Source organism: Haliotis rufescens, unplaced genomic scaffold (assembly GCF_023055435.1).
Source record: "Haliotis rufescens isolate VD_foot unplaced genomic scaffold, xgHalRufe1.0.p SCAF_20, whole genome shotgun sequence".
Classification (NCBI taxonomy): Eukaryota; Metazoa; Mollusca; class Gastropoda; order Lepetellida; family Haliotidae; genus Haliotis; species Haliotis rufescens.
Genome location: NW_025963891.1, coordinates 15,004,054 through 15,030,999, shown reverse-complemented (window position 1 = coordinate 15,030,999; position 26,946 = coordinate 15,004,054). Strand labels below are relative to the sequence as shown.

At 40.7% G+C, this 26,946-nt stretch overlaps 1 protein-coding gene across 1 annotated transcript in view; it reads left to right on the top strand.

Moving 5' to 3' along the window:
• LOC124132288 overlaps positions 1 to 25,858 on the top strand; it is a 95,619-nt gene extending 69,761 nt beyond the window's left edge. Inside the window, exons 11-23 of the mRNA XM_046496143.2 lie at positions 570 to 766; positions 1,615 to 1,845; positions 3,474 to 3,912; positions 5,214 to 5,440; positions 6,427 to 6,660; positions 7,085 to 7,255; positions 13,889 to 14,043; positions 14,909 to 15,626; positions 16,958 to 17,078; positions 18,332 to 18,573; positions 19,097 to 19,274; positions 20,926 to 22,200; positions 23,057 to 25,858. Coding sequence (XP_046352099.2) covers positions 570 to 766; positions 1,615 to 1,845; positions 3,474 to 3,912; positions 5,214 to 5,440; positions 6,427 to 6,660; positions 7,085 to 7,255; positions 13,889 to 14,043; positions 14,909 to 15,626; positions 16,958 to 17,078; positions 18,332 to 18,573; positions 19,097 to 19,274; positions 20,926 to 22,200; positions 23,057 to 23,172 — 4,304 coding nt within the window. The 3' untranslated portion in view covers positions 23,173 to 25,858. The remainder of the gene's footprint in view (positions 1 to 569; positions 767 to 1,614; positions 1,846 to 3,473; positions 3,913 to 5,213; positions 5,441 to 6,426; positions 6,661 to 7,084; positions 7,256 to 13,888; positions 14,044 to 14,908; positions 15,627 to 16,957; positions 17,079 to 18,331; positions 18,574 to 19,096; positions 19,275 to 20,925; positions 22,201 to 23,056) is intronic.
• The last annotated feature ends 1,088 nt before the right edge of the window (positions 25,859 to 26,946 follow it).

Genomic DNA, 26,946 nt, shown 5'->3' with positions numbered 1-26,946 from the left:
TTGCCTGAATGAGATATTGCTTTAGCCTTTTAGAGTAAATCGCAAAAGGTATTTGGATTTGAAAACTGACAACAATCATCTTAGTAAGGATAACGTGCTTGATAACGGTGTCAGAACCTACACCGAAACGCTGCTCTTAATTGTAACAAAGAAGTTGTTCATCCATAAATGCTTCTCCGTACTTAGTACTCCAACTTCTGAATGCCTATCAAAGAAATTAATCATCTCAAGTTGCTTTTAACCAAGTCTTATACAGTGTCATGGTACGATCAAAAGACCTGACGGAAAATAAGAACAAATTGAAGTTTTGATTAATTGCATCATTAACTGAATCAGTGCTTCGAACTTAATCGTCGTCCACAGGGATTGAATAATAAAACTTTAAGTGTGTTGAACAATTCTGTCCGGAATATATCTGTTAATTCTTTGTGGAAGGGCAAAGAAAATACCCATGAATTCCCCGACTTCATAGACCCACTCCCTCCCAAATCTGTCTAATGATATGCAATATATTACAGAAAACAATCTGAACATTTGTAACGATTTCGCGTATGTATGTTTCATTACAGCTGTGGGGTCGTTGCTCAGCAGCATCATCCACTGCAACAAACAATACGCCATCACTGGTGTCGAGGTTGAGAGCTCATATAACGACAGCGAACACGCAGGTGCAGAGGCAGATGAATTGAATGCTGCTGAGAGGAAGTATCTTAAGGATCTGCTGAAGCGCAAGAAGCAGCTGAAACTAGACCGGGCTAACGAAACGGTAAGTGTGACATATCTAGTATATACAGACACATTTTTTCATATATCTATTTTACGACACGAGCCTGACTACCCTGAAGATCTTGACTTTCGTAATTATTCATGTAGGCAGGGCGTACTGTGTATCTGTGGGTATGTGTCACCTAACGGCCTATCAATACATGTGAGCTATCGATGCTGTGGCATTGGTGATATTGTTATCAAGGAAGACAAACTGTATATTCCGAACCACAGTGCGAATTACTAGGGGTATAACCAATCGTCAATACCAAATCATGATTGGTGATCCAGTACATAGACCATCACTAAATCATATGACTTCGTGTGTCGTACCTCCTTTCATTAACATACATGTGAATACCCTTTTACAAAACTTGAAATTTTGAAATATGTGATCCTTGGTTGAAATCCTTCTGAAATATAAGTAGAATAGTTTGCTGTGTTTGTTTGTTTGTTGGTTAACGTCGCACTCAGCAATATTCCAGCTATATGACGGCGGTCTGTAAATAATCGAGTCTGAACCAGACAATCCAGTGATTGACATCATGAGCATCGATCCACGCAAATGGGATGGCATGCATCAACCAAGTCAGCGAGCCTGACCACCCGATCCCGTTAGTCGCCTTTTACGACAATCATAGTTGCCTTTTACGGCAAGCATGGGTTGCTGAAGACCTATACTACCCAGGAGCTTCACGGGTCTGCGAAATATCATGGACACACTGTTGAACCCGCCATTCCTGGAAGGTGGTAGTAAAGGTAGTGACTGTATTGCGACTGTTACTGTTATTACCATATGTTCAAAAAGGTAATTGTTAATGGATGTCTTATTAATCTGTTTTGTTTTAGTTAAAAGAGAATATCAACAGCATCATGGAGGCTGTAAGTAATATGTTAAAAATGGCCAGTGTATTGGTGTTCGAAAATTCCTCCAGTCAAGTGGAACAGAATGCATTTATCCAATATGTCAAGAAAAATACGGCCAGTGTTCTTCAGAACGACCCTCAGGGCGTCAACGGGTCTACCTTGACTGTCGCCACAGTTGAAACAGAAGACAATGATGAAATTATAGACAGCAATGTAAGTAAGACAAAGTGCAGCCATAATTATAGAGAACTGTGAGGCTATGTATGACCAAGTGAGCCTTTGGTCACAGAGAACTGTGAGGCTATGTATGAACAAGTGAGCCTTTGATCACAGAGAACTGTGAGGTTATGTATGACCAAGCGAGCCTTTGATCATAGAGAACCGTGAGGCTATGTATGACCAAGCGAGCCTTTGATCATAGAGAACAGTGTTGCTATGAATGACCTAGTGAGCCTTTGATCACAGAGAGCAGTGTGGCTATGAATGACCAAGCGAGCCTTTGGTCATACAGAACAGTGTGGCTATGAATGACCAAGTGAGCCTTTGATCATAGAGAGCTGTGAGGCTATGTATGACCAAGTGAGCCTTTGGTCACAGAGAACTGTGAGGCTATGTATGAACAAGTGAGCCTTTGATCACAGAGAACTGTGAGGCTATGTATGCCCAAGCGAGCCTTTGATCATAGAGAACCGTGAGGCTATGTATGACCAAGCGAGCCTTTGATCATAGAGAACAGTGTTGCTATGAATGACCTAGTGAGCCTTTGATCACAGAGAACAGTGTGGCTATGAATGACCAAGCGAGCCTTTGGTCATACAGAACAGTGTGGCTATGAATGACCAAGTGAGCCTTTGATCATAGAGAGCTGTGAGGCTATGTATGACCAAGTGAGCCTTTGATCACAGAGAACTGTGAGGCTATGTATGACCGAGTGAGCCTTTGATCAAAGAGAACTGTGTGAGGCTATGTATGACCAAGTGAGCCTTTGATCACAGAGAACTGTGAGGCTATGTATGACCAAGTGAGCCTTTGATCACAGAGAACTGTGAGGCTATGTATGACCGAGTGAGCCTTTGATCAAAGAGAATAGTGTGGCTATTTTTTGACGGAAGTTAAAGAACACCCGATTCTTTCTTATGACTGTATTTAATATGCTATGGCAAATTAAGAATAGTAATATGAAAGAATCAGGTGTTCTTTAATTTCTTTTAAGTGACTTGAGTGACTGAAAGAATGACGTCCAAATCAACTTTTACGACTTAGGGAAACGTACATGTTTCACCCTCTTTGTGTGATTAAGAAATCCAGCAAGAATTTATTACATTCTGATACACGAAGTACCGTGAAACCTCGTTTCGCTGGATCCCGTTAATCCGGAGCCTTTACAAATCAGGACAAAAGTAGATATTTATGTCGAGTCTCATCTGTTGAAGAAGAACATGCACAATGTCTAGTTTCACCATCAAAGTTGTAGTAGAGGTAGCTGAGGGTTTTGAACACGGTTGAGTGAGTGAGTGAGTGGGTGGGTGTGGTGTAACGCCGTTTAAAGAAATATTCCAGTACCTCGACGGCAGCGGACGCCAGAAATAGGATTTACACATTGTACCAATGAAGGGAGTCAAACCCGGGCATTCGGCGTGACAAACGAACTCTTAACCCCTAGACTACCCTACCGGCCGTTTTGAAATAGGGAACATGAAGATATACAAACAGTATGCAGGACCAATGGTTCGTTTAATCCGGAAATTTGTAAATCTGGACGATGTGATATGCAACGGTAGTGTCTTGATTACCGGGTTTCATGTTGCACGTTTATTTACGATTTCACATTACATTTGCAGTTGATAGTCCTGAAGGAGAACCCCTTTGTCGTAGGAGGGAATGCTAAGCTGGTGGAACACCGAGTGACAGTGGCTAGCATGACGAGAAAGGATGGCAAGAAACTGAGACTCCGAGGGGCAGTGACCACACAGGATGATCCCGAAGACCCGCCCTTTGAGTATTTTGATGAACCAAAGTTTACACCCAATGATCCTGCAAAAATGCTATACCACCGGTTTGCTTACAGATCAGTGTCTGAACAAGTCTGCATTCGTATCATTCCAATGAATGATTCGGTTTGTTATGACGAATATCTCAGGGCAAGTCTGCGGCCGACGATTTCGGTGTATGATCACCATGCCAAGAACATCACTGGCCACCGCGAGTATTGTGCCCCGGCAGGATCCTGCACGAAAACAGGCCTATGCTGGCTCGGGATCAGACCCTTCTTGTGTCAAGGTTTCAATTTGATATTTATCTCATATTTTTACCAACCGTGCTAGTCATCCCTTTATAAATCTCTGTGCTTACTATTTCCCAATCATCAAACGTCTAATAGTGGCTTTAGAAGTGGCTTAGTTTTAGAGACACCAGTATAACCAAATACTAGTAATGTAGTGTGGTCAGAAATGATGATCTACCACTATTGTTAATGAAAACCCATGATGACATTCAAGAAAATGATGGCGTTTGGACTGAAATTTCTTACGCCTATTCCGAGCATGTTTACATGTGTGTTCTGAAACGAAACAACCAGATGGATGTGGAATAGAATGTTCCTGCGTGGACAACGGGCAACCATGTACTGCGGTCTGTGACTGCACATCCTTGGTAGATGAAGATAAATTGTTCTGTGCCAATCTTTCTGCATTAGATAGTGACACATCCGAGTCTGACCCAGAGTAAAACACCTTCACTTAGAAATCAGGATTAATACTTTTTTGGCTATAGCATGCCCTTGTTTCTTACGTTCAATATCAGACACAAGGATGGTTCACATGTGATTGTTGTGATTGACATACTGTGCAATAGATTTAACATGGTTTCTCGATCAAGATGGCACTTATATGTGATGTTGTGTATGAAGCAAGGAACGGGGAATGGAACACTGCTTGTTTGGAACATTGACATTTGTGGCTGACCAATCCATTTGTCTTATTTTGCTAATTAAATATCTGAACATAGATTACAAATGTTTTAGATTTTTCTGATTTGTTTAATTAATATAATATATATTGCTTACTGATCATTGCACTGGTAGGATCATCTGCTGCTTCATGAGTAAACCCAATAAATCATGTAATCAAATGCACTTACAACGGTAATCTGAAACATAGGCAAAAGGAACCATCATTTCACAACATGGCATCATGGGTTTTCAGAATCAGAAATAACAGGGCATCACATTTTACCACACGAGAAAATGTGGTAATTCTGGTTTGGGTTCCCACTCAATGGGTGATCCCTACTGCTCCTGTGTTTGACTTTCCCGATGACGTTTCCAGTCTGGCTCAAGGCAGGCAGTGAGAGACGTGCCACAAACGGATATATTGGTTAAAGATATATAAAGTTAGCAACATTTATAAACTTTAATCAGAAGGCTGCAGCGTGTTTAAACGATTCGAAACAAAACTGCTATAATTTCCTGTAACCACGCACTTTAACTAAAGACGAGACACATCTCCCAATGTTTATTCCACAATGTACTTTACATTCCAAAACGCTAAATTTGTACTTGTTTTGTTTTGTTCTTTCTGAAGAACCCGAGCTTCCAGAACTTAGCCGGCAAAGGCGAGAGGCAGCCGTCAATGATACAAGCGTCACAAACACCATCAATAATACCATCGTCACAAACACTATCACTGGTACAAGCGTCACAAACGCCATCAATGATACCGCGATGCTCCTCACGCCATACTCTCTCCGGATCCTGAATATAGCCTGCCTCAGCTGGAAGGGATCAGACTGGGATGCTGCTGAGTGTACAGTTAGTACTGATTTATGACAGATATAAGCACGAATCGGGTCGCTGTGCCTGTGTTTGTGCTCCGCCGTAACATATAGGTAGTGAGTGTAGCTGGCAAAATATATATATTAAGTCATCTTGGAGGTGAGATCAAGGGCGCCGCCCATAATCTAATAAACAACATATAGTTTGATAGTTAGATACGTTGCTGCGTGAACCATTGTAACAGCACGTGCGGTGGCAGAGTTATCTTAACTGTACATGGGGTCAATATCGATTGATTTAAAATAATGTCCGTCTGTGGCAGCGGCAGTTGATCTGCGGGTAGATTCCAATCTTCCGGAACTGGTATCCGTATCGAGATGTTTCTGGCAATCTAAAAGGTGTACTTCACTGTTTAAAATCTACACGTGCTACATAATGCTACTGTTTCCGGAAGTCACATAACTCTGATTTCCACCTTACTTATGTCAGTGAGAGGGTGAGTGAATGTTTGTAGGGAGCGCGATTAACGCTCTGCGACCATGCTTATAAATTCAATGTTACATAATTATATATTGTACAAGACGTTTAATTACGTTCTCATTGATGATTTGTTCATATTTTAAATACACCCTTCATGGACTGATGTTTGTCACGTATTTTAATATTAAGAAAATTATTCTATTCACCTTGCATGTTATTCTATATACATGAGGGGTATTAAAAGTAAGAGCTACTGGTTGTAACATTCCTTAAATCAGGCTGTCTGATGTTCAGTTATCTTTTGAATCACGGTGCTCTCCCTTTAGTCAGCTACATCGTATGATGGAGAACAAAGTGACTCTGCGATGCGGATAATGAAAGTGCGTCAGTTTGAATACAACTAACTGTTAGTGAGGCGGTCGGGTAGCCTAGTGGTTAAAGCGTTCGCTCGTCACGAATCCCGATATGGGTAAAATGTGTGAAGCCGATTTCCGGTGTTCCTCTACTCACTCACTCACTAACTGTCAGTGTCAATCCAACAGGTTAAACGAGACCCTGATAACAAGAAGACCATGTGTATGTGCGGTGACAAGGAAGAACTCATCACCACCGTTTCCTTCCACCTCGCCCCGAACGTCATCGACTTTAACACTGTCTTCAGCAAGTTCGACATCAATGGCCAAGGTGCCGTTCTGGGTACAGTTCTTGTCTGCTTCGTGCTCTTCGTGATCTTCCTGTTCTGGGCACGGTACATGGATGGGCAGGATGTGCTCCAGGTAACACACGTAACATACTTCCCGTCGTTGATTTGGTCAGGATAGTTCAGGGGGATTTCCCTAGCCAGAGATAGGATTCACCGGTCGTTACTGTAACAAACTGTAACAAACCATAAAAGGGCCTCTCAATGAATGAAACAAATAGTTGGACCTGATCAGAGCGTAATAACTTTTATTGAACCACAGAGTTTTCTGAACAATTTCTGTTTTCAAGAATAAAATACAACATTCAAGACAGTATTCCATGGCAGAATGTCAGTCGACGCCACATTTTCGGATATCTTTCTTGTCACCGGCATAAAAAAACTAACATTTTAAGGGCGGCGGATCAGTACTCCAAGTGAACACAGTGTAAGGCCTGACTGCCTTTATGTCTATTGTATATACTTTTGTAGATATGCATAGTTCCTCGTGTATATTTCAGTGGGGCGTGACATTGTTGGCTGACAACCACAAGTGCGATAGCTACTTCTACCTCATTACCGTCCACACTGGGATGGTCAGAGGGGCCGGTACAAAGTCCAACATACATTTCTGTATTGCTGGTGAAGACAATGACACGGGCGTTAGGATACTTTCAGACGGCGTAAGAAAGGTTGGTTTTGAAAAAAAGTCTAACGGTACACAGATATTATGTAGCTTGAGCAATAATCACATCATGGATGGTATTATGTTGCAGTGTTGAGTTTACAAAAATGTTGCATGTTTAAACAGATGTAATGAATATGTCGCAGTCCTTTGAACATAGTGAACACTACTTTTGTTCAACAACAATAGGCAAAGCATGACATATTTAAAATTTGGTGTTCCCGTCCTTAAACACCTTAATCATAGGTCAGTGCTCAATGGACAGACTGCAAATACATGGAGCTCATCTTTTTCCAATAGATATTTCCGAACAAGACTCTGTAAGATAAATCCTGCTTGCTCTTCACTTATCTTATTTTTAGAAAATGCCAAAATTTATTATTCAAAATACTAGTATAAACTTTACGCAAAGTATTTATTAAGGATACGTCAATAATTTCCTGGGTCAAATTTGGATCTTTTCTCGTGGATATGAGATATTTAAACCCAATTCGATTGAGAACTCACCAGCCAGAAATAAATGATTAAATAGTCTTGCAATATTTTAATGTACATTTCAACATTTCCCCATAATACTATTATCAGTATTTTTTTGATTAATTTTTTTAATAAATTCTTGAAATAACCAAACAATCTAAAATATCTTAATACGATCACAAGATATAGTTCTGAGGAATTATGCCGACAGGATATCAACTTGTCTTGCTGTTGCCTTTGATAAAAAATCTTTTTCTTTTTAAATTTATTCTAAAAAAATATTTTTTTGTTAAATAAATAATTGTATCATTCTCAAATTGTGTGTATTTCTCCCAGAATACAAACATTACCCTTGTCATATTACCAGCAACTGATCAGTAAATATCATTTAACATTTATATTTAAATTAAAATAGTTTCCCAATAAATTACTAGGTTCTTCATATTCCACACAAACTCTTTCATAAAACATGCTTAGAAATGATTCCTGCTCTTGCCGTCTCAACTTACACTTCACCGAGGGTTCAAATAGGTATACGGGGCGGTCGGGTAGCCTAGTGGTTAAAGCGTTCGCTCGTCACGCCGAAAACGTTCGATTCCCGACATGGGTACAACTTGTGAAGCACATTTCTGGTGTCCCCCGCCGTGATATTGCTGGAATATTGCTAAAAGCGGCGTAAAACCATACTCATTCACTCACTCAAATAGGTATACACCAAAGAAATATCATGATATTTATCAACAGACGTTTATTTCATATGAGTCATATGATGCAACACACTTATTGTCTCCCCTTGCCAGTCTCATTCAATCACCGAGCTTTCTTCGAGCATTTCAAACAAGAGCCTAAAATCTTAATGACTCTCGCTGTATCTTTTGTGTCCTCTATATAGTGTAGGAATAATGGTTAGACTACCTTAGAAGGAAAGATTAACAAACAAAGATGTGGCTACACCTTAGCCCATTTCTACCCGGACCACCCCAGCGATCCGCCTATTTAGTGTTTTTCTTTTGTGTTCGATTTGCCACACATTTCTGCCCCTCTCCAGGTTTGCCGAGGCAACATGTCTTGTGGAATGTCTTGCATATTCACTGCAATGCTGCTGCCAAACCACGAAGGTTATCTGTCTGTCTGGTACACGGCGTACACGTCAAACAATTTCATCCCACACATGCTCTATTGGGGAGAGATTCTGTGAATTTGCTGGCCAAGGCAGCACTTGAACATTGTGCTGTTGAAGAAAATCAATAGCAACCCTAGTCTTGTGAGGACGGGCATTATCCTGATTTTGAAGAAACAGAATTGACAATGGTCCGAGAATCTGATTCTTGTAGCCCACACCTGTCAAATTACCCTGAACTACAACTAAAGGGGTTCTCTGACGTGCATTATCCCACTACGGAACCACCCCAAAGTGATTCCTCTCCATGCCACAGGCTTAAGCATGACGCTCCGTGGACACGTTGACGTCCATCACAATGGGAAATGTTAAATCCGGACTCGTCTGTAAAAACAACAGTCCCTCACGACAACTGAGGTTGACGGACGTGATTTCGGCACCACCTTTGACGGTATGACCTTGGGTCAGGATAGGTCGTATGGCGGGACGACGTCGTCTTAATCATGAAATGACGTAAGCGGTTCCTGACTGTGTCGGGATGGATGCGACGAAGTCTGGAATGATCTGAGCAGTGGCCACTGCAGTCACCTGTGCCGAAGATGGGTCAACCGTATCCATCTGTCTATCTTGACGTTGTGATGCGTGGACATCCTGCACGTTGGTGATCCGCAACTTCATTATTGTTGTGATAACGTCTCAACACTACTGAAATGGTGTTTCGGTGGCAATGGAAATCGAGGCATCCCCCTACTGACCAATAGCCGCATGAGCTATGCTGTCGTGAATCATGGCTCAATTTTTTAAACAATAAAACATCAAACAATTGAGCTCCCAAATTGACAGCAGTTTTTGACATCCATGTGCTCGATGCAGTTTATCGAGATACACGTGCACAAACGTGTAGGTTTAATACAATTAAAAAATTACTGTTTTTACATCTATATTTTGTGTACACATGCAGTTCCAGTATAAATTTTGGTTTACTATGTGCACAGTTTCTTTTTGTGATTAATGAAAACGTGGTAATAGGTTCACGGCTTTATTACCATCAGCTAATTGTATCAATAGGGGACACTATAAAGGATCAAAAACCCAATTCACACTGACAACGATCACTGATTAATTAAATCTGAGCAAATACACAAGAGTGAGTGAGTGATATTGGTTTAACGCCGCTTTTAACAGTATTCCAGTTATATCACGGCGTATCAGCTTAATGTGGGAGGAAAGCCCGAAGAGATGTAGGTCTCAGACGTTTACAACTTCGGTGAAACCCACGAGCACGGGTATGGTGCTGACAAACCTAGAAATATAATCGGGGCGAACCGGGGTTCGAACTACACAAGAGGATTAGCAAAGCAACTGTATAACCATATTAAGATGAGAGTCGCTAAAACAACAATTTGACAAGATATTGACAAGATGCATAGGCAGCCAATTAAGTCGGCTGCGCGAACAGCCAAATGGTAGATATTTGTCAAAGTAGAAATTATGGTTGAATTGTTTGCCTAAAAGGTATAAGTCATCTGGTTTTATAGGCATAAGGTGAAATTCTGACTTTATGTCAAAGGTTGCCATGTTGCACTGTTGCCTGTTTCTTGTATCAAGGTTAGCACCTGGGCAAAGCTAGTGTACTTGACAGTTGACACATCGTGTGATATGTAGTCGTTTACAGACTCTCCCACAGAATACGACAGATGTGAATAAGTCTGAAATGTTTGCTGACCTTTTTCATTGTTTTGATTTGTTGACTTTTCGGAGCGAGTCCGTTTGAAGAAACTAGTATATCATGAAATGGTGGTGATGTAAATGTAACTGCGATTATACCCAGATCAATATCTTTTCGCAACATTGTTGCCACAATGTTTGGAAGCCATTTTATGCCATTCTTAGACACGATGGACCCGTATACTGTCGCGGGAAACCCATCTTCCCGAGGCAAGAGAGTTAACTGACTTTAAAAGTCCAGTTTCCACCCTTGCCGAACTAGGCTGGAATTACTGGGCTCGATCGTAGCGCCACCAGTGGCTATTACCAGTTATGTCCCTTCTAAGCCTCTCCTAAGGACCAATCAGATTCCACCTCTCGTATCACTTGCGTTTGTTTCACACAAAATGGTGGCTCCCGGTCAGGACGATCTGATCGATAATCAAGATCTATATTGTGATAAAACGGGCCTTACATCTCGAAATGCATCAAATCACGTGAGCACCTTGATTAAAAACATAAAAAGATTTGGAAAATATCTGGTGACAACGAGTTGGCGGTGGACATGCTTTGCAAATCCTGTAATCGACCGAAATCTGCATGACAGTTAACGAACCGGATTTTGATTTCGTTGCTCGATTTTGATTGGACTATGCATAGACTCGTTAGGCAAGCCAAAATGTAACTCCATAATACTAGCCTAGTTCGGCAAGGGTGGAAACTGGACTTTTATAGTCCTTGCCTTGGGAAGATGCGGGAAACCTGAGAAAAAAACTTTTGATAAAAACATAGCATCTGCGGTGTGGAAAATAATGTAACTACTGATCTGATGTGACAAGACACACATTCAAATGGACGCTGGTGCTTTGCCTTGTGTTGTTTTCATTGGTATGCGTTTGAAGAGGAGCGGTTGGAACGCACCCCTTTTGATAAAAGCATGAGAGCGCTGTGTGTTGGGCTGTTACGTGTGAAGCATTTGTGTGAATATTGGCAGATAGTCCTTCGACATCCGGTTTGTTTGTTAAAATCCCAGCAGAACTTTGGGACAGTAACCGCAGTTGCGCTGAATGTAAAATGTCAGAAACTCCACCATTACAAAGTCTGGGGTCTACATTTATACATCTGCCTGTGTCGCGGACCATCCCTGTGTAAGACAAGATATTTATACATCAGCTTTTTATTCAATTATATGTCATTTTGAATGTTTTTGTCTGATACTCGCCTACTGATAATGCCTTATTGTGAATCTGAGTAAGGTAGAGGTATTTTTATCTTGATTCTCGATGGACTACCTGTTGCAAATTGTTATGAACACCAAGCTATTGATAATCGTCAGTTCTCGCATGGTGTCCATTGTGGTCTTCAGTATTAACTTGGTGGGAGTTATCTCCCATGCCGGAAAGCATGCTGTATTACCATTAAAGAAGTAGAAGTCTTTCAATTAGCCTACATCCAGAGTTTATGTGTGTAGTTAATGTAAGGGTAACGATATTTTGCAGGGCATTATCATTTGTAGAGCCCGAGGTCTTCCATTAACTGCCCGACTGCAAATGATAATGCCCTGAAAAAGAGCGTTACCGTTATTGTAGCTAAAATGGAAGGAATTTGTTATCAAATAAATAAAAACAATAATATCGGTTTTGAAATATTTCCTGCAATCAACACAAATGTCACTGACCAACGTTTACAAATATGGAAACGCCATAGAACAAACCAGATGACGTCACTATTGAACGTGACATCGCCTATCCCTACCCTATGACGTCACCTAACAACGGGCGTGATAATGGCCCGTCGTCAAGCAATATGAGGGCATTATCAAGTTACAGTGGCCCGCTGATTTCTGATAACATGCGGGCAGTTTAACGACAATTCTATCTATTTTAGCTATAAAAGAACCCAAAAGATATTACACTACTGATAAACCTGAATGAATATGATCATGTATGAGTCGCACCCCACATTTTGCAAGAGTAGAGTGCTATGCCACACAAATTAAACTAGATGTCAAACATTTTGTAGGCTGGGCATGGTTGATGCATGTCATCAATCCCAATTGCGTGGATCGATGTTCGTGATGTCTATCACCGGATTGTCAGGTCCAGATCCGATTATTTACAGACCGCCGTCATATAGCTGGAATATTGCTGAGTTCTGCGTAAAACAACAAACCAACAAACCAACTATGTATGTGCTATTTTATGTTGGACAGTAGAACATCATAATTTTCAGGCAGCGATTTGTAAGAATCTTGACATGATTTGGGCGGGCTCGTCCGCTCGTCACGCCGAAGACCCGGGTTCGATTCCCGACATGGGTACAATGTGTGAAGCCCATTTCTGGTGTACCCCGTCGTGATATTGTTGGAATATTGCTTAAAGCGGCGTAAAACCATACTCACTCACTCACTTGACATGATTTTTAAAAAAATATTAGAATGTCATTGTAACGATTTCGTTAGGGAACCTGAGGCAGAGAAGAAATTCTTAATCGTATACACAAAGAAACAGATCAGCAATAGGAGAGTACAAATGTGTCCATGGAGATGCCTACTTCATATCCCAAAATTTCACATGGATGTATTTCAGTACAGTATTACACTTGAGCATTTTGGGGAGAACATCTTATCTAGGTCAGGCCAGCAGGTGATAATCGAGGCTGGTTATTCTCTGGCTTTGAGGTGAGGTGAGGTGAAATTGGGTTTAACGTCGCGTCCAAGATTATTGCACTTATATAGCGACGTGCATGCACGTGCGTGTGTGTGGCTGCTTGTACTAGTCGGGACTGATGCCGATTTATAGTGCTAGCTCACTGAGTGAGTGAGTGAGTGAGTATGGTTTTACGCCGCTTTTAGCAATATTCCAGCAATATCACGGCGGGGGACACCAGAAATGGGCTTCACACATTGTGCCCATGTCGGGAATCGAACCCGGGTCTTCGGCGTGACGAGCGAACGCTTTAACCACTAGGCTACCCGACCGCCCCTCTAGCTCACTGAGATACCATGCCGCAGTTTAACATGAATACCCCACTCAGACACAGTATACTGACTCCGAGCCGACCAGTCCTTGTTTTAGCCCCTTAATGTCGAGCGCCAGAAAGGGTAACAACAAGTACCATCTATTAACGTCTTTTGGTATGACGCGGCCGGGGATCGAACCCCGGACTTTCCGCTCTCCGGGCGGACGCTCTACCACAAGACCACGGAGGCGGCCTCTGGCTTTGACGTCTTATATATATATCTTCTTCCCAAGTTTTCCTGAACAAAGTCACAGATTAATTATATATGAAACATTATCCGTAAACCGTTGTTATTTGAATGTGGTATGCCGTCAGGAACTGAAAACTGGGAGCACGATGCACTTCCTGATGGCTGTTCCTGAGGGCCTTGGCTTACTACAATACTTCCGGGTGTGGCATGACAGAATAGGGGATTCAACATCCTGGTACCTCAACAGGATCGAGGTCACCGATCTCCAAACGGCTTACAAGTAAGATTCATCACTGTTAGAGTCATCAGAAAATGTTGAAAAAGGTTTCATACACGGTGCCAGTGGAGCATGACATCTGAACGGCATTGTTGTTTTATTACTCGGTTTCCGAATGTGCTTCCCACAAAACCATTGGGTCGGTGGTCGAAATAAAAAGAATATCAGGCCTACCATAGATAGCCAGCAGAGAACTACCAAACTATGGAATAGGTACACATTTTGAAAGAAGCAGGTACACAAACTACAAATAAAGACACAGTGTCCACAAAGTTAGCAACAGAATTATAAGAACCAGGCACATTTTCAATGTAACCAAAAATAGTGTTTGGTTTCATTGAAAATGTGCCGGATTCTCATCATTACTAGCATTTTCGAACGGCCATTTCTTTTTAAAGTGTGTACACATTCCATATTTTGGTAGCTCTCTGCTGGTTTTCTTTGGTAGGCATAAAATAATATTCTAAAACCCGTTGTTATCAATAAGTGGTTCCTTAAAGTATATATGGTTACTGGAAATTAAGAAAATATTATATGAAAAATATACATATTTGGTTGATATGTCAGTTTTACGTCACACGCCTTTTAAACAGAAATAATGTTCAAAGAGGCATAACATCAAAGCCACTCACTCTTGTTTCTTGTTGGACATATGACCTTTAACCAATTGATATGTATTGATTAGTAATGTTAAATAGTTTACATTCAGATTAATCTCAATCAAAGCATTGTCAAAGTTATATATTTATTCCACACATATTTTCAGATCGGTGGATATGCAAATAAAGTAATATAAAACAGACGCTATATCAATGATACATATCAGCTGTGATCAATTACTAGTACATGTATATGCATCCTTTAACAGAGCGGACTTCCTTTGCTACCAATGGCTGTCTCTAGAAGAAGGAGTACTAGAAAAGGCTATACCAGTATCCTCCACAGAAAACATGAAGACCTTCAAGACCATGTTCTTCGAGCACGCACGTCACCATGTGACCGATGACCACCTGTGGGTGTCTGTCCTCCTCCGACCAATTAAGAGTCATTTCAGTCGAGGTCAGAGAGTCGGGTGTTGCTTCACTTTGCTTATGTTGACAATGATCACAAACGCCATGTTCTTTAAAACAAACAGTGTAAAACGACACCAAACGTCGGATTTTAAAATTGGCCCAATCAGTTTCAGTCTGAGGCAGATATACGTCTCGTTTGCTTCAACCATCATCGTAGCTGTCCCAGTCTTCTTTATCATGCTCCTGTTTAGAAAGTCAAAACTAAGCGAAAAGGCCACAAAGGATGCAACCAGACTATGGATACCCCACTGCTTCCGGAACTTCAACTTCTACAAACAATCCAAGGCCATTGAAAAAATCATGGCCATCAGGGACATCGTTGATGACCAAGATGGTGTCCTGCCTCACTTTTGCGTGTACATCTCCTGGGTATTTGCTTTCATCTGTGTCTTCTTATCAGCCTTCTTCATAATGTTGTACAGCATGGAGTGGGGCAAGGACATTTCAGAAGAATGGCTGATGACCTTTATCATGTCTTTCTTCGAATCGCTCATCATTTTGGACCCTGTGAAGGTTAGTAGTTTGAGGGTAATCACTGTCTCTGCATGAGGTGCCATTAGCTATTATTTGACACAACCAATACCAGATGATGGGGTAAACGTGGTAGGATGCGGTCCTGAGGTCATGCGTACAGCGCACAGGGCACAACTCTATTTGGATGACCGTGTTCGGCAAACTTGACCCTGAGGTTTTCTGGGGCTCAGGGTCTGCTTGGCACCGAAACACATGCTACATATGCTGTCTCTTTAGGCATGTGACTTTATTCGAAATATGCCTACACGTATTTTATCCAAGTAGTGAATGGATAACCGGGAGGATGAGTTGGTCACGACCAAACCTCCAAACGACAGCGTGGGGTGCATACACCCTAGGGAGCCGAGAATATAGTTGGTGTGCACTCTGATCAACTGGCCGGGATTATTATGTAGCATTTTGAGCATACATAGGGTGTGAATTAGGAGATAAACATACTGTGTTTTCAATGTAGAGCTAGGTTACCTGTAGATTTAACCCAGCTAAATTGAATTTGGAACCGAACGCGCAGCGTGAGGTTTCAAATGTTAAATTTAGCGCGGTTAAATCTACAGGTAACCTAGCTCTACATTGAAAACACAGTATGTTTATCTCCATTCTACCATGACTAAATAAAATGCGAATTCTTTGGTGTTAGCAAATATACTGAGTGAAGCGGCATGGTATGAGTCCAGTGTTTTGAGTGGGTTATCGATCTGAATTACGGAATCACCAAACAAAATATGGTGCCGTATATACTCCAGCAGTTTGTTTACACCGTAATACTTCAATCGAACATATGACAGGCATTGAAAGCATATAAGCACGGCAACTTGGTAAGCTAACATGAGGTGGGCATCCCTAAAGAAAACAAAGCAAGCTTTGCAAGGCTTTCGCACTACATCGCGCGTCACCATTATGACGACATATCGCTCATTGTGACGCAAAAGATATGACGTCACAGTCGTATATAGAAAAGCGCCAAAATTCCAAGCTCTCTGTTGTCTCCAAAACGTAAATACATTCCCTTTGTTGACTTCTGTCGTGTTTTTCTGCACGAAATGTATTGCCACACATCCATTGAATATTGTAGTAACCGCATCTGTGCATTTTGTAACCGTAATTGTAGAAATAATTATATAAAAATGCCTACCGACAATGACTGAAAATAGTACTATTCTATGAATTTTAGCTTCCGCGGTGATGCGGCCGTCAAACCAGCTGTTTAAATCAGAGGTTTTTTTTGTGATTTAATAGCCTCTGATTGACCAATCAGAATCGAGTAAATTCCAAATTCATGGTAGAATATTCGTTTTGACTTTCGTTTGTAGGTTCTTGTGCTGGCGATTATGTTTGCCATGTTGCTGAAGACACTGAAGGCAAGCAAACCATCTCAGATTGACCTCAACCATATTGGCAGGATGAACAGAGAGATGGGCCAGCATGGAACAGGTGCTGTATTCCTTGCAAATGTACCTTCATGAACATATTATTGTATTAATGAAGGTTGGGTGCTCCTCTGGGTCCCGTTCCTCAAAGCAATCGTAGCTACAATCAATATCAGGGAGTTACGTCGATTTAAAGTCGTCTTAGCTAATATTTATGCCCATTCCAAGTCTTAAGGCGATTGTAACTTTACAAGTTCTTAAGCTGAATCTTCAGTCATGATATGCTGTTTCCCTTAGAGTGCCCTTCGTTTAGCAGACGACGCATGCAAATGCTTGGTTGCTGGTGTAATAGATGGAGGGATTGCTTCTAACAGTTTCATGAGGGTGTGGCGAGGCATACGATACGGCGCATGTAGTTCATCTTCATATAGCGTATCCAGCTGGCGGATGCGGTATCTAAAACCCGTTATTTAATACACGATCCATTTTCATCATTATAGAAGTCTTTGTTGTTTGGTTCAACTTAAAATCAGATTTAGCGATCTAAGTTGGTCCTGAGCAACTGATCATTTGGATATTAACTTACAACTCTCTTATTTAAGATTGCTTTGTGGAAGTGCAGTCGTTCAAACAAAAATATAAGATCGCGTACCCAGTGAGTTACAATCAACTAAGATCACTTTGTGGAAGGAGGCCCTGGACAGTCTTTCAAGGGGTCAAAGTCGCTGTCCCAAATGCGAAGATTGATGCTCATGACGTCAATTTATACAGACCGCTATCATATTGTCGAGTGCGACGTAAAAAAAGAAGCTATCGCTTATCAATCTTATCAGTACTTCAGGTGCATCAGAAGGTCTCATCATGTGGGAGCATACCCCGGGAGGTGCAGATCATAGTCATTAACAGTAATTGAATTATTCATTTTCTGTTGTTGTTTTGTACAAATGTATAATACCCTTCCTGTTTTTGGGCCCAAGACTTGTATCAAAACAACATGTTGTGTAAACAAACAAGATTATGATTCACTCGATGAAATATATAATTATCATATTGAATCCATTACAATTAATTTTCTTTGAACTCAACTGTAAAGTAACTGTTTGATTGGCATCCTAGAAGTTGGTGAGTGAGTAAGAAATAGCTTTATAGTTTATTGCATTGAGCGACGTTTCAATGTAGATTCTTACTCCAGCTTGATAATGGTCTAAGAATCAACATCGCATCGTCGCTAAATGCAATAAAGCAGAAGTTGTTGTCCTTAAAGTTGTGCGTGTTCCTATACACATTGTAAAGGTCTGCATGTATTCACATGCACAGATCGGTCTCGGCTCGACTACGAAAGTCCTTTCTCACAAGAAGAACTCCAACGTGCGACGATGCAATGTCGGCGCCGGACCATGATCAGGAAGGTGATTCAGGAACTGCTCGCTAACAGTTTCTTCCTCTGGCTTCTCGCCAGCATCAGCTACAGCAACAGAGACCCCCACGGATTCCATCTCCATCAGAACATCAAGAACACCTTCATAGAGCCCTTCAAACCGGCTATTACATTGGAACGTGTATGTTGAATTCGACTGATGCAGATCTAACCATATCAAATTTGGCATCCAATACCGTGAAACCTCGTTAACTAAAGTTCATTTAATTGCTTTAACTTTATGATCCCAACAAAATTCATTTTGATGAATGGTCGCTTTAATATACTATTATTGACTTAAGTTGAATTTGCTTCAGTTAAAGTGTCTCTTTAATTTATCGCTAATAAAGTTATGCCCAGATAATCTGTAGACTGGATCATGGATCATATAGTCAGAGAGTCATCAGCTCAGTCAAACTATTGTTGGAACGTCAAATCAAAAGGGACGTTATGAACAATGGATGACGTCATCGAAAAGCAGTTGCGCCAAAGCATTAATATGCTAAGGACCGCTTCGCAAACATTTGAAACAATTGAACCATAGGCAATAGTTCATTTGCCAATAAGCGTGAAGAATATTATATATTAAAATTTCTCTGTGAGACTTTTCGAAAATATGTTTCGATGTCCGTGCTCCGTATAAGGTTCTTTTTGTCTTTGTACAGGTGAATACAACCGCGCATTACTTCCAATGGCTCGAGAAAACTGTTATCCCCAATCTCTTCCCTCAGATGGATTTTGATAATAAAACAAAACTATCTCCGAACATGCGATATAGGATTTCGGATCTGACGAACCTACGGATAGGAGCACCTCGACTGCGCCAAGTGAGACAGGCAAACAGTAAGTAGCTACCGTGTGTGTAATATAGGGAGTGAACATAGGACAGTTAAACTCATACAGTGGGAGAAATATCACATTTAACCAAACAGCTGACTGAGTGGGTTTGAGTGGATATTATTTTTATGTAGAGATTCAAATAACCAAAATTCAGCAAAGAGGGTTTGGGTGATCCTGGCACGGTCAGGCTGGTTAGGCTCTTTATCAGCTCAGGGCTCTACACGCAGCCCAGCCAGCGAATGGGAATTCTCCCAGGAAGCGCTGCCCAGTCAAACCCACCATGAACTTTTCGGAGAATGTGAAGACACATCAACACTGCAGACTTCTGCGTTACCCAGATAATCAGAATTGCTGTATTCCTGGCAGCAAACGCGGGTAGTCTCCCAATGTCAGTTATCAGATAAGGAGGTACCATACCTAAGGCATCGAGAACAATGGGGTGTCGGACAACTTGGTACTTGGGATGCAAGATGACATTTCGAAAGCGAGGTCCGCATATTTGCCATGTTTTCCCTGAATCTTGTTAATCACATTTGTGTCCAAAGGGACAGAAAATTCAATGATATGAATGATTTCATTGGATTTATCAAAAACGACAAGATCAGGTCTGTTGGCCTGATATGTCTGTGGCTGTATACGGGCCTCTTCCAAAGAACTTTGTATTTATCATTTTCCATGACGCCCTCTACATAATCTGGGTCGTACCATTAAGGAAGTCTGTGTCAAAACAAACAAGCATGGCGAAGACGGTAATAAAATGATCGAGCCACTCCCACATGTCACTTAAAATACTGTGTTTGTGCCAAAGCTTCACCCAAGCGAAGGAATCTGCAGGGTTGCTGATCCTCTCAACACACTGCACATAAACTCGATGCAGTAGTCGTTTAGATAGCCTCTCCTTGAAAAGCTTGAGTCTCGGCCGATTTGATATGGCACTTCGCTTGGTTGACACTCATTCTGTTCAGTAAAGAACCATCAACAAAATCATTATTATTATTATCGTCATTATCATCACTATCACCATCATCATTATCGTGTCGTAAATGCATAATGGCGTCGAGCGGGGACCCTACTACATTTACCTAAACGTATTGTCGTTCCGTGTTGTCATGGTAAGTTAAGCCATGACTTTGCCGCTCGCAGGGTCAGCCTCGGGTCATCTAAGTCAAGGAGTGTTATAGTTCGGATAGTTATATCCAGTTATATTTTGTCATGCATAAATGTTTCAGTGTACCCCCCACTTTACATTGAAAGTGCAGTTTTGCCAATGGTGCATATGACTATGATGCTTTCAGAGTTTTATGTATGTATGTATGTATGTATGTGTGTGTGTGTGTGTGTGTGTGTGTGTGTGTGTGTGTGTGTGTGTGTGTGTGTGTGTGTGTGTGTCTCTCTCTCTCTCTCTCTCTCTCTCTGTGTATGTATGATATGATGTAATGTTTATGGAACGTCACTTATGTGTCACTACACAATTGCCGATTTGCGTTACCAAACGGAGAGGCGGACACAACATAACTTATTAATATAAAGTCTTGCACCGACAATTGGTTTCTCTGACTTGTTATGCTAGAGGGGTGTACGGGATTTTACGAAATTCCGTACCACCGCTTTTGATATTTTTATTACTCAAATATTTTCGTCCGTCGTCTTTCAGAAACTTGCAAAATACCATACGTTGGCGAAACTCTGTGTCACCCTATGTATGACCTGGCTACAGAAGAAACTAGGAACTGGTGCCAAGGCTGGCAGCCACCTAAGTGTCCCAACGAGGAAGCTGTTTCTGTCACCAGCAATGCATGGACGTTTGTTTCAGCCTTAGACATCTGGGGCCTTCCCATCACAGGCAAGAGGACAGTCTACGGCGGAGGAGGTTACATAGTTGAACTGGATATTACCAAAGAAGTTGCTGAACAGGTATACAATAACATATATAAATACCGGTGGGTTGATAGTGATACTAGAGCTGTATTCTTGGAATTCACACTGTACAACCCAAGCATAAGCCTCTTTTGCTACGTCTCGATACTTGTCGAGTACCCTGAGAGTGGAGGGGTCCTCGAGTCAACATACATATTTCCGTTTAGAAAGCTCAGCCACGACGGAAGCTTTGGAAAGTACATTCTCTTCTGTGAAGTCGCGTTCATCATATTCACGATGATATGGCTGGGGTACATCACATTCAAGCTTATGAAAGACCGATGGAGCTTCTTCAAAGAGTTTTGGAACGTTGTCGAGCTGGTCAGTGTCATCTTCTCATTCGTGGCTGTTGTTCTGTACTTAACTCGTCTCAAATACACCAACGAAGCCATGGCCTTGTTGAAAGAAAACAAACGCGTCTTCATCAACTTCTACCACATCGCAGTATGGGACAGTATCTTAAACTGTGTCCTTGGTTTCCTGGTTAGCATAGCAACACTCCGGCTGCTGAGAGTCATGAGCTATACAAGAGTCACACAAATTGTATTCCTTGTTTTGAAGGAGAGTTCAAAGACACTGCCAGGCTTCTTCTTCTACATCCTCCTTGTCCTGTTTGCGTTTGGCATTATGGGGCAAGTCATGTTCGGCGCAAACGCAGTTGCCTACAAAGATATGCTCACCACCATGGAAACCCTCTTTTCCGGTGTGCTTGGAAACGCAGGCCTTCGAAACACCAACGTTCCTGTCAGCGATTCCTGGATATCACTCGTCTACTTCGTGTCCTTTGTCCTTATCGTCTTCTTTGGCCTGTCCAACATGTTTATAACAATTCTACTGGACACTATGTCCCTGATCGGTGACGACCCCAAGAACCTGACTTTCAAGGAAATTGAACTGTTCGCTTACATGTGGGAGTCTCTTAAGACTCGCATCAAGGGGAAGGACACATCCAAACAACTACCCGACCCAGTGTTGACCAATACACAACAGCCAGCTATGGACTTTAGAGACGGTAGGCGATTTTAATCATTTGTATAAGAAATACATTATGAATATGCGGTTGTCAACATACATCCTGTAAATAACCTCACTTAGCTCACAAGAACCATGATTAATTCAGTCACGTGGATTTGGTTTTGAAAGGAATATAAACTTTGAAATTCTATTCATGAAATCTATTCGTCCTCCAGTTGTGTATACACAAACACATTGTTAAAGATGAACCATTTAATGACATTGGTGGACACTGGTAGTTGGTGAACTTATACTTAAACACATATTACAACAACAGATTAATTGCTCTGAATAATATTCATGGCTTTGTGTGGGGGCGGTCGGGTAGCCTAGTGGTTAAAGCGTTCGTTCGTCATGCCGAAGACCCGGGTTCGATTCCCGACATGGGTACAATGTGTAAAGTCCATTTCTGGTGTCCCCCCGCCGTGATATTGCTGAAATATTGCTAAAAGCGGCGTAAAACCATACTCACTCACTCTCACCCTTACATACACGTGAGATTCATTGTGGAGGTCGAAAGAAGGTCATTTGAGTGATTTTCAAACTCATCATACAGCGATCTATATTATCAAATTGTCCAGTGTAATGAATATATTGATATGTATTTTCCCTCTGTAATGTTGTTACACTTGTACATGATGGTGTAAAACCAGACTCACTCACTACACTCACTCACTCACTCATGGCTTTGTGATTTTGGTTATTCTGTTATTCTGTGTAAATATCATAATATTATCCAAATGTAAGTTGCCAATTATGTTTAGTTTTGAAGGATGTACCCGCCCCAATCAATAGTATTGCATTCGCAGATCAAACGCTCTAGATTTCATTCTTACTGTATTTGTGTTTTTCAGTATGGCCACAAAATGAACATGAACTTGAAGGACGCACTTGCTGCAAGAGCTCAACCAGTCAACATGACCTGAATGGGACCTTGATAAAGAAAAACGAAAGCGAAAGCGAAATCTAAGTGATAATTACTCTTTAGTTATATTTAGACATGATAGAGATTGCATCTGGACTAAAGGGGTTAATTTGAAATATAAACATTGATGGAGCAGTGGTACTATTGATGAAAATCGTTATTTGGCAAACGTGACAAAATAGCTCGGAAGATGATCATATTAACACTGTTGGTGCAGTTCTGTATCCGCCATTAACACGCGAAGATTAAGGTCGAGATTAGTATTTTTATACGTGTGATACGTTTCTTTTCTACAAAAAATAAATCCTTTCCGTAATCGTAAGAAAGTCTTGTACGACTATATCATTAGCATGTGTTAACAAATCATTATCAAATAGTATACAAGTATATTATCTATTTGCAATGCTAATGTAAGTCTTAGTCGTGTATATACACTAAAAATACAGACTTCAGAGAAATTTTACTCAAGATTCCATGTGTGTTAATAACTGGATTTCTTTTGCTCCACCTGACATGAACATCCTTTGAAAGTGTATATGATCTAGGAGCGTGTAGATGAAATATATCCCTGCAATGTATTTACAATTTGTGTGAATTACATAGATGTGGTTATTAAGAGTTAATATTGGTGGTGTTAACAGCTCGCGTGTCAAACATAGGCACCTCAGAGACCTTAACGATGAACATATGTTTGTAATCTTACCCATAGTCCAGACAAATACGCTTTAAATTCCCCCTTCCATCAGCATTACGATATGTTGTTTGAGAGAGGTCCACATGTGCACACTCAGATGCACCTACAACACTGTAAGCTTCATGGTAGGGCCATCGGCGCAAGAGTTATCCCTCCTGTGATAATACTGTAAGTTATATATTTTTATTATACACCATGCACATGTGTGATGTAATGTCTTTATATTTAGAAGTTACATATTGTGTTTTTCCATGTTAATAAACGGGGGGTTACGTAACCCATCGTCTATTGTGACAGCCCCAGTGATATCTAAATGGTTTAATTGCAACAAGCAACATGCACCTATAGTTTGAAAAGGAAACCAACATTAAGACTTTAGGCTAATATTCAGAAATCTACTCCCAATTGAGAGTCCAGGGAATTTGTTTTGTTCAAACGCTTGACAGCAAAGAATAAGTAGTTCTCTAAAAGGTTTTATTTCAAAAGCGCGTTTTTATGACACCACTTTGGACGGCAGTGATTATACAATACTGGAATAAACATTTGTCATCGGAGAGGAACATAATTCAACATTCTGGTTACATTAGTCGATATTTATACCTTTAAATGTTCACGACTGAAGTGTAATGATATACAGGTTCTAGATATTGACGAGAAATATTACAGGTTAGCTCGAGAGAATGATGTTTTTAATATATTTTATAAGAGGATTTTATGTTTAATCACAGATTTTATTGCTTTTATGCTGTTGATGGTTTTGTGTTTTTCCTAATATATACAACGATGGCTGTCACGACGGGGCTTAAAAGAAAGCCCTGATTGATAGTTAAAGAAGTGCACATATCATTGTCTTTTAAAATCAATTTGTTGAAAAGCTGTTTTCGTTTGTGGATTCGCTTTTGGAGATTCTTTAATTATGATTTATGAAGATAAGATCTAGACGAAAAATATCTTTACCATGATATTGAAAAGTTTAATTTGAAGACTCATCTCTCAATTTTACAGTTTTGCCCGGACTACAGTCTTAATTCAAAGTCATTGACATTTTGTGTGACATAATTAGATGTGGTTGTTAAGTGTTCATATTTTAGAGGCTAATATTGTATGTATCCAACTTACGTACTCTACACATAAAGAAATGGACCATGAGTCCTTAAGGACGAAAACTATGTTTTGGTAAATAATCCATGCCATTCTGAAGAGAGCCCTATTAAATTCACCTTTCCATATTTGAGAGAAGTACACACAATCAACTGCACGTACATCACTGTAAGCTCCAGAAACAGGGCCATCGGCGCAAGAGTTAGCCCTCTTTTGATAATACGATTAGTCCTATATATTGTATAGAACATGCACATGTGTGACGCAATGTCTGTTTATTTAGAAGTTACATATTGTGTTTTCCATGTTAATATACGGGATATTACGTAACCTGTCGTGTATGGTCACAACCCCGGTGATATCTAAATGATTTAATTGCAACAAGCAACATGTGGTCATAGTTTCAGGAAGGTAATCAAAATTAAGTCGTCAGGCTACTACTCGGAAACATTAGTCTCAACAGAGAGTCCTCTGGTTCAAAAGCTTGTCAGTATGGAGCAGTTCCCTGAATATTTCATTTCGGAAGCGCGTCTTTTGTTACACCCAATTTGACGACAGTTATTATACAAACTTCAATAAACATTTCAATTGTCAATCGGAAGGAACATAATTCAACATTCTGGTTACATTTGTCGATTTTTTACATTTATCTGTTTCCGACTGAAGTGTTAAATTAAATACAAGTTGAAGATATTGACGTGAAATATTACAGTTTAGGTGGTAGGAATGATATTTACAATATATTTTTGATAAAAGGAGGAGGGGGGGGTTATTTTATTCATTGAAACATTTTGTTGATGTTGTTGATGTTTTTGTTGTTGTTGTTTTCTTTATATGTACAATGCTGGCTGTTACTTCAGGGCATCAAAACCCTGACTGTTTATTTATTATATGTTCGTATCATAATCTATTAAAATAAGTTTGTTGAAAAGCCTTTTACTGCTTTCATTTGTTTTAATATAGATTTTTGTCACTCTAAATATTTACGCATAGATCTAAATATGAAACAGGTGAAGTGGTTTCACTGGGTGCATGGCTGTAAGGGAATTGCCCAAGAAGACGTTCTCTACTCCTTCATGAAACTGTTCACATCTATTGATCATGTAGTGATCTGGTTCCTGTGGCTATTTAGGGACGTTACATTGTTTGACATTCCTACTCACTTTCATTATTCCTTCATGCAACGAAATACTGAAAATTAGTGAGTGAATGAATGAGTTGGGTTTAACGCCGCTTTTAACAGTATTCCAGTCATATCACGGCGTGTCAGCTTAATGTGTGAGGAAAGCCCGAAGTGATGCAGGTCTTAGACGTTTACCACTTCGGTGAAACCCACAGGCACGGGTATGGTGCTGACAAACCTAGAAACATAATCGGGGCGAACCGGGATTCGAACCCACAACCATAGGTTTCTGGCGTGCCCAAGGGACGCAACTCTGCACAGCGAATCGCGGCGCCTTAGACGACTGGGCCACCCGTGCCCCGAAAATTAGTGAGGACACCAGGCGTTCACGAAAAGGGTAAGCATGTCCTTCCCTACCGGTAGCACCCGCCACTCACACAATTTGCATAATAAAGTAAAGGTCTCTTTGTTACTTGGCGGCGCCCGACGGCGACCAGTACTCAAACCAAATAATACAGTGATGGACCATACAGAAAATCAAGATATATATGGCACATTTACTAAAACTAAATTTATTATTTGGTAAAACTGAAGACGATATGTTAATATTGAATTACGCCTTCTGTGTACAAGTTCAGAGATTATGCTGTTTATAAAGAAAAGAACTGCGTTCGTTTTGCAGTGAAGTCTGTTTTAATGTCTCGGCCCAAACATTTATTTCGTATCTGACTCGGCACAGTTGATAAATGCTACTCAGCTTTTGGTGAAACTAGAGGACTTCAGTCCACCAAGAGAAACATCGACCCTGTAGAGGTAAATACAGAACGTAAATGCATGATTCCATTGGGCGTAAAAACAATTAGCGGAGAAGATAATAGGAATGGATCACTGAAAATGAGTG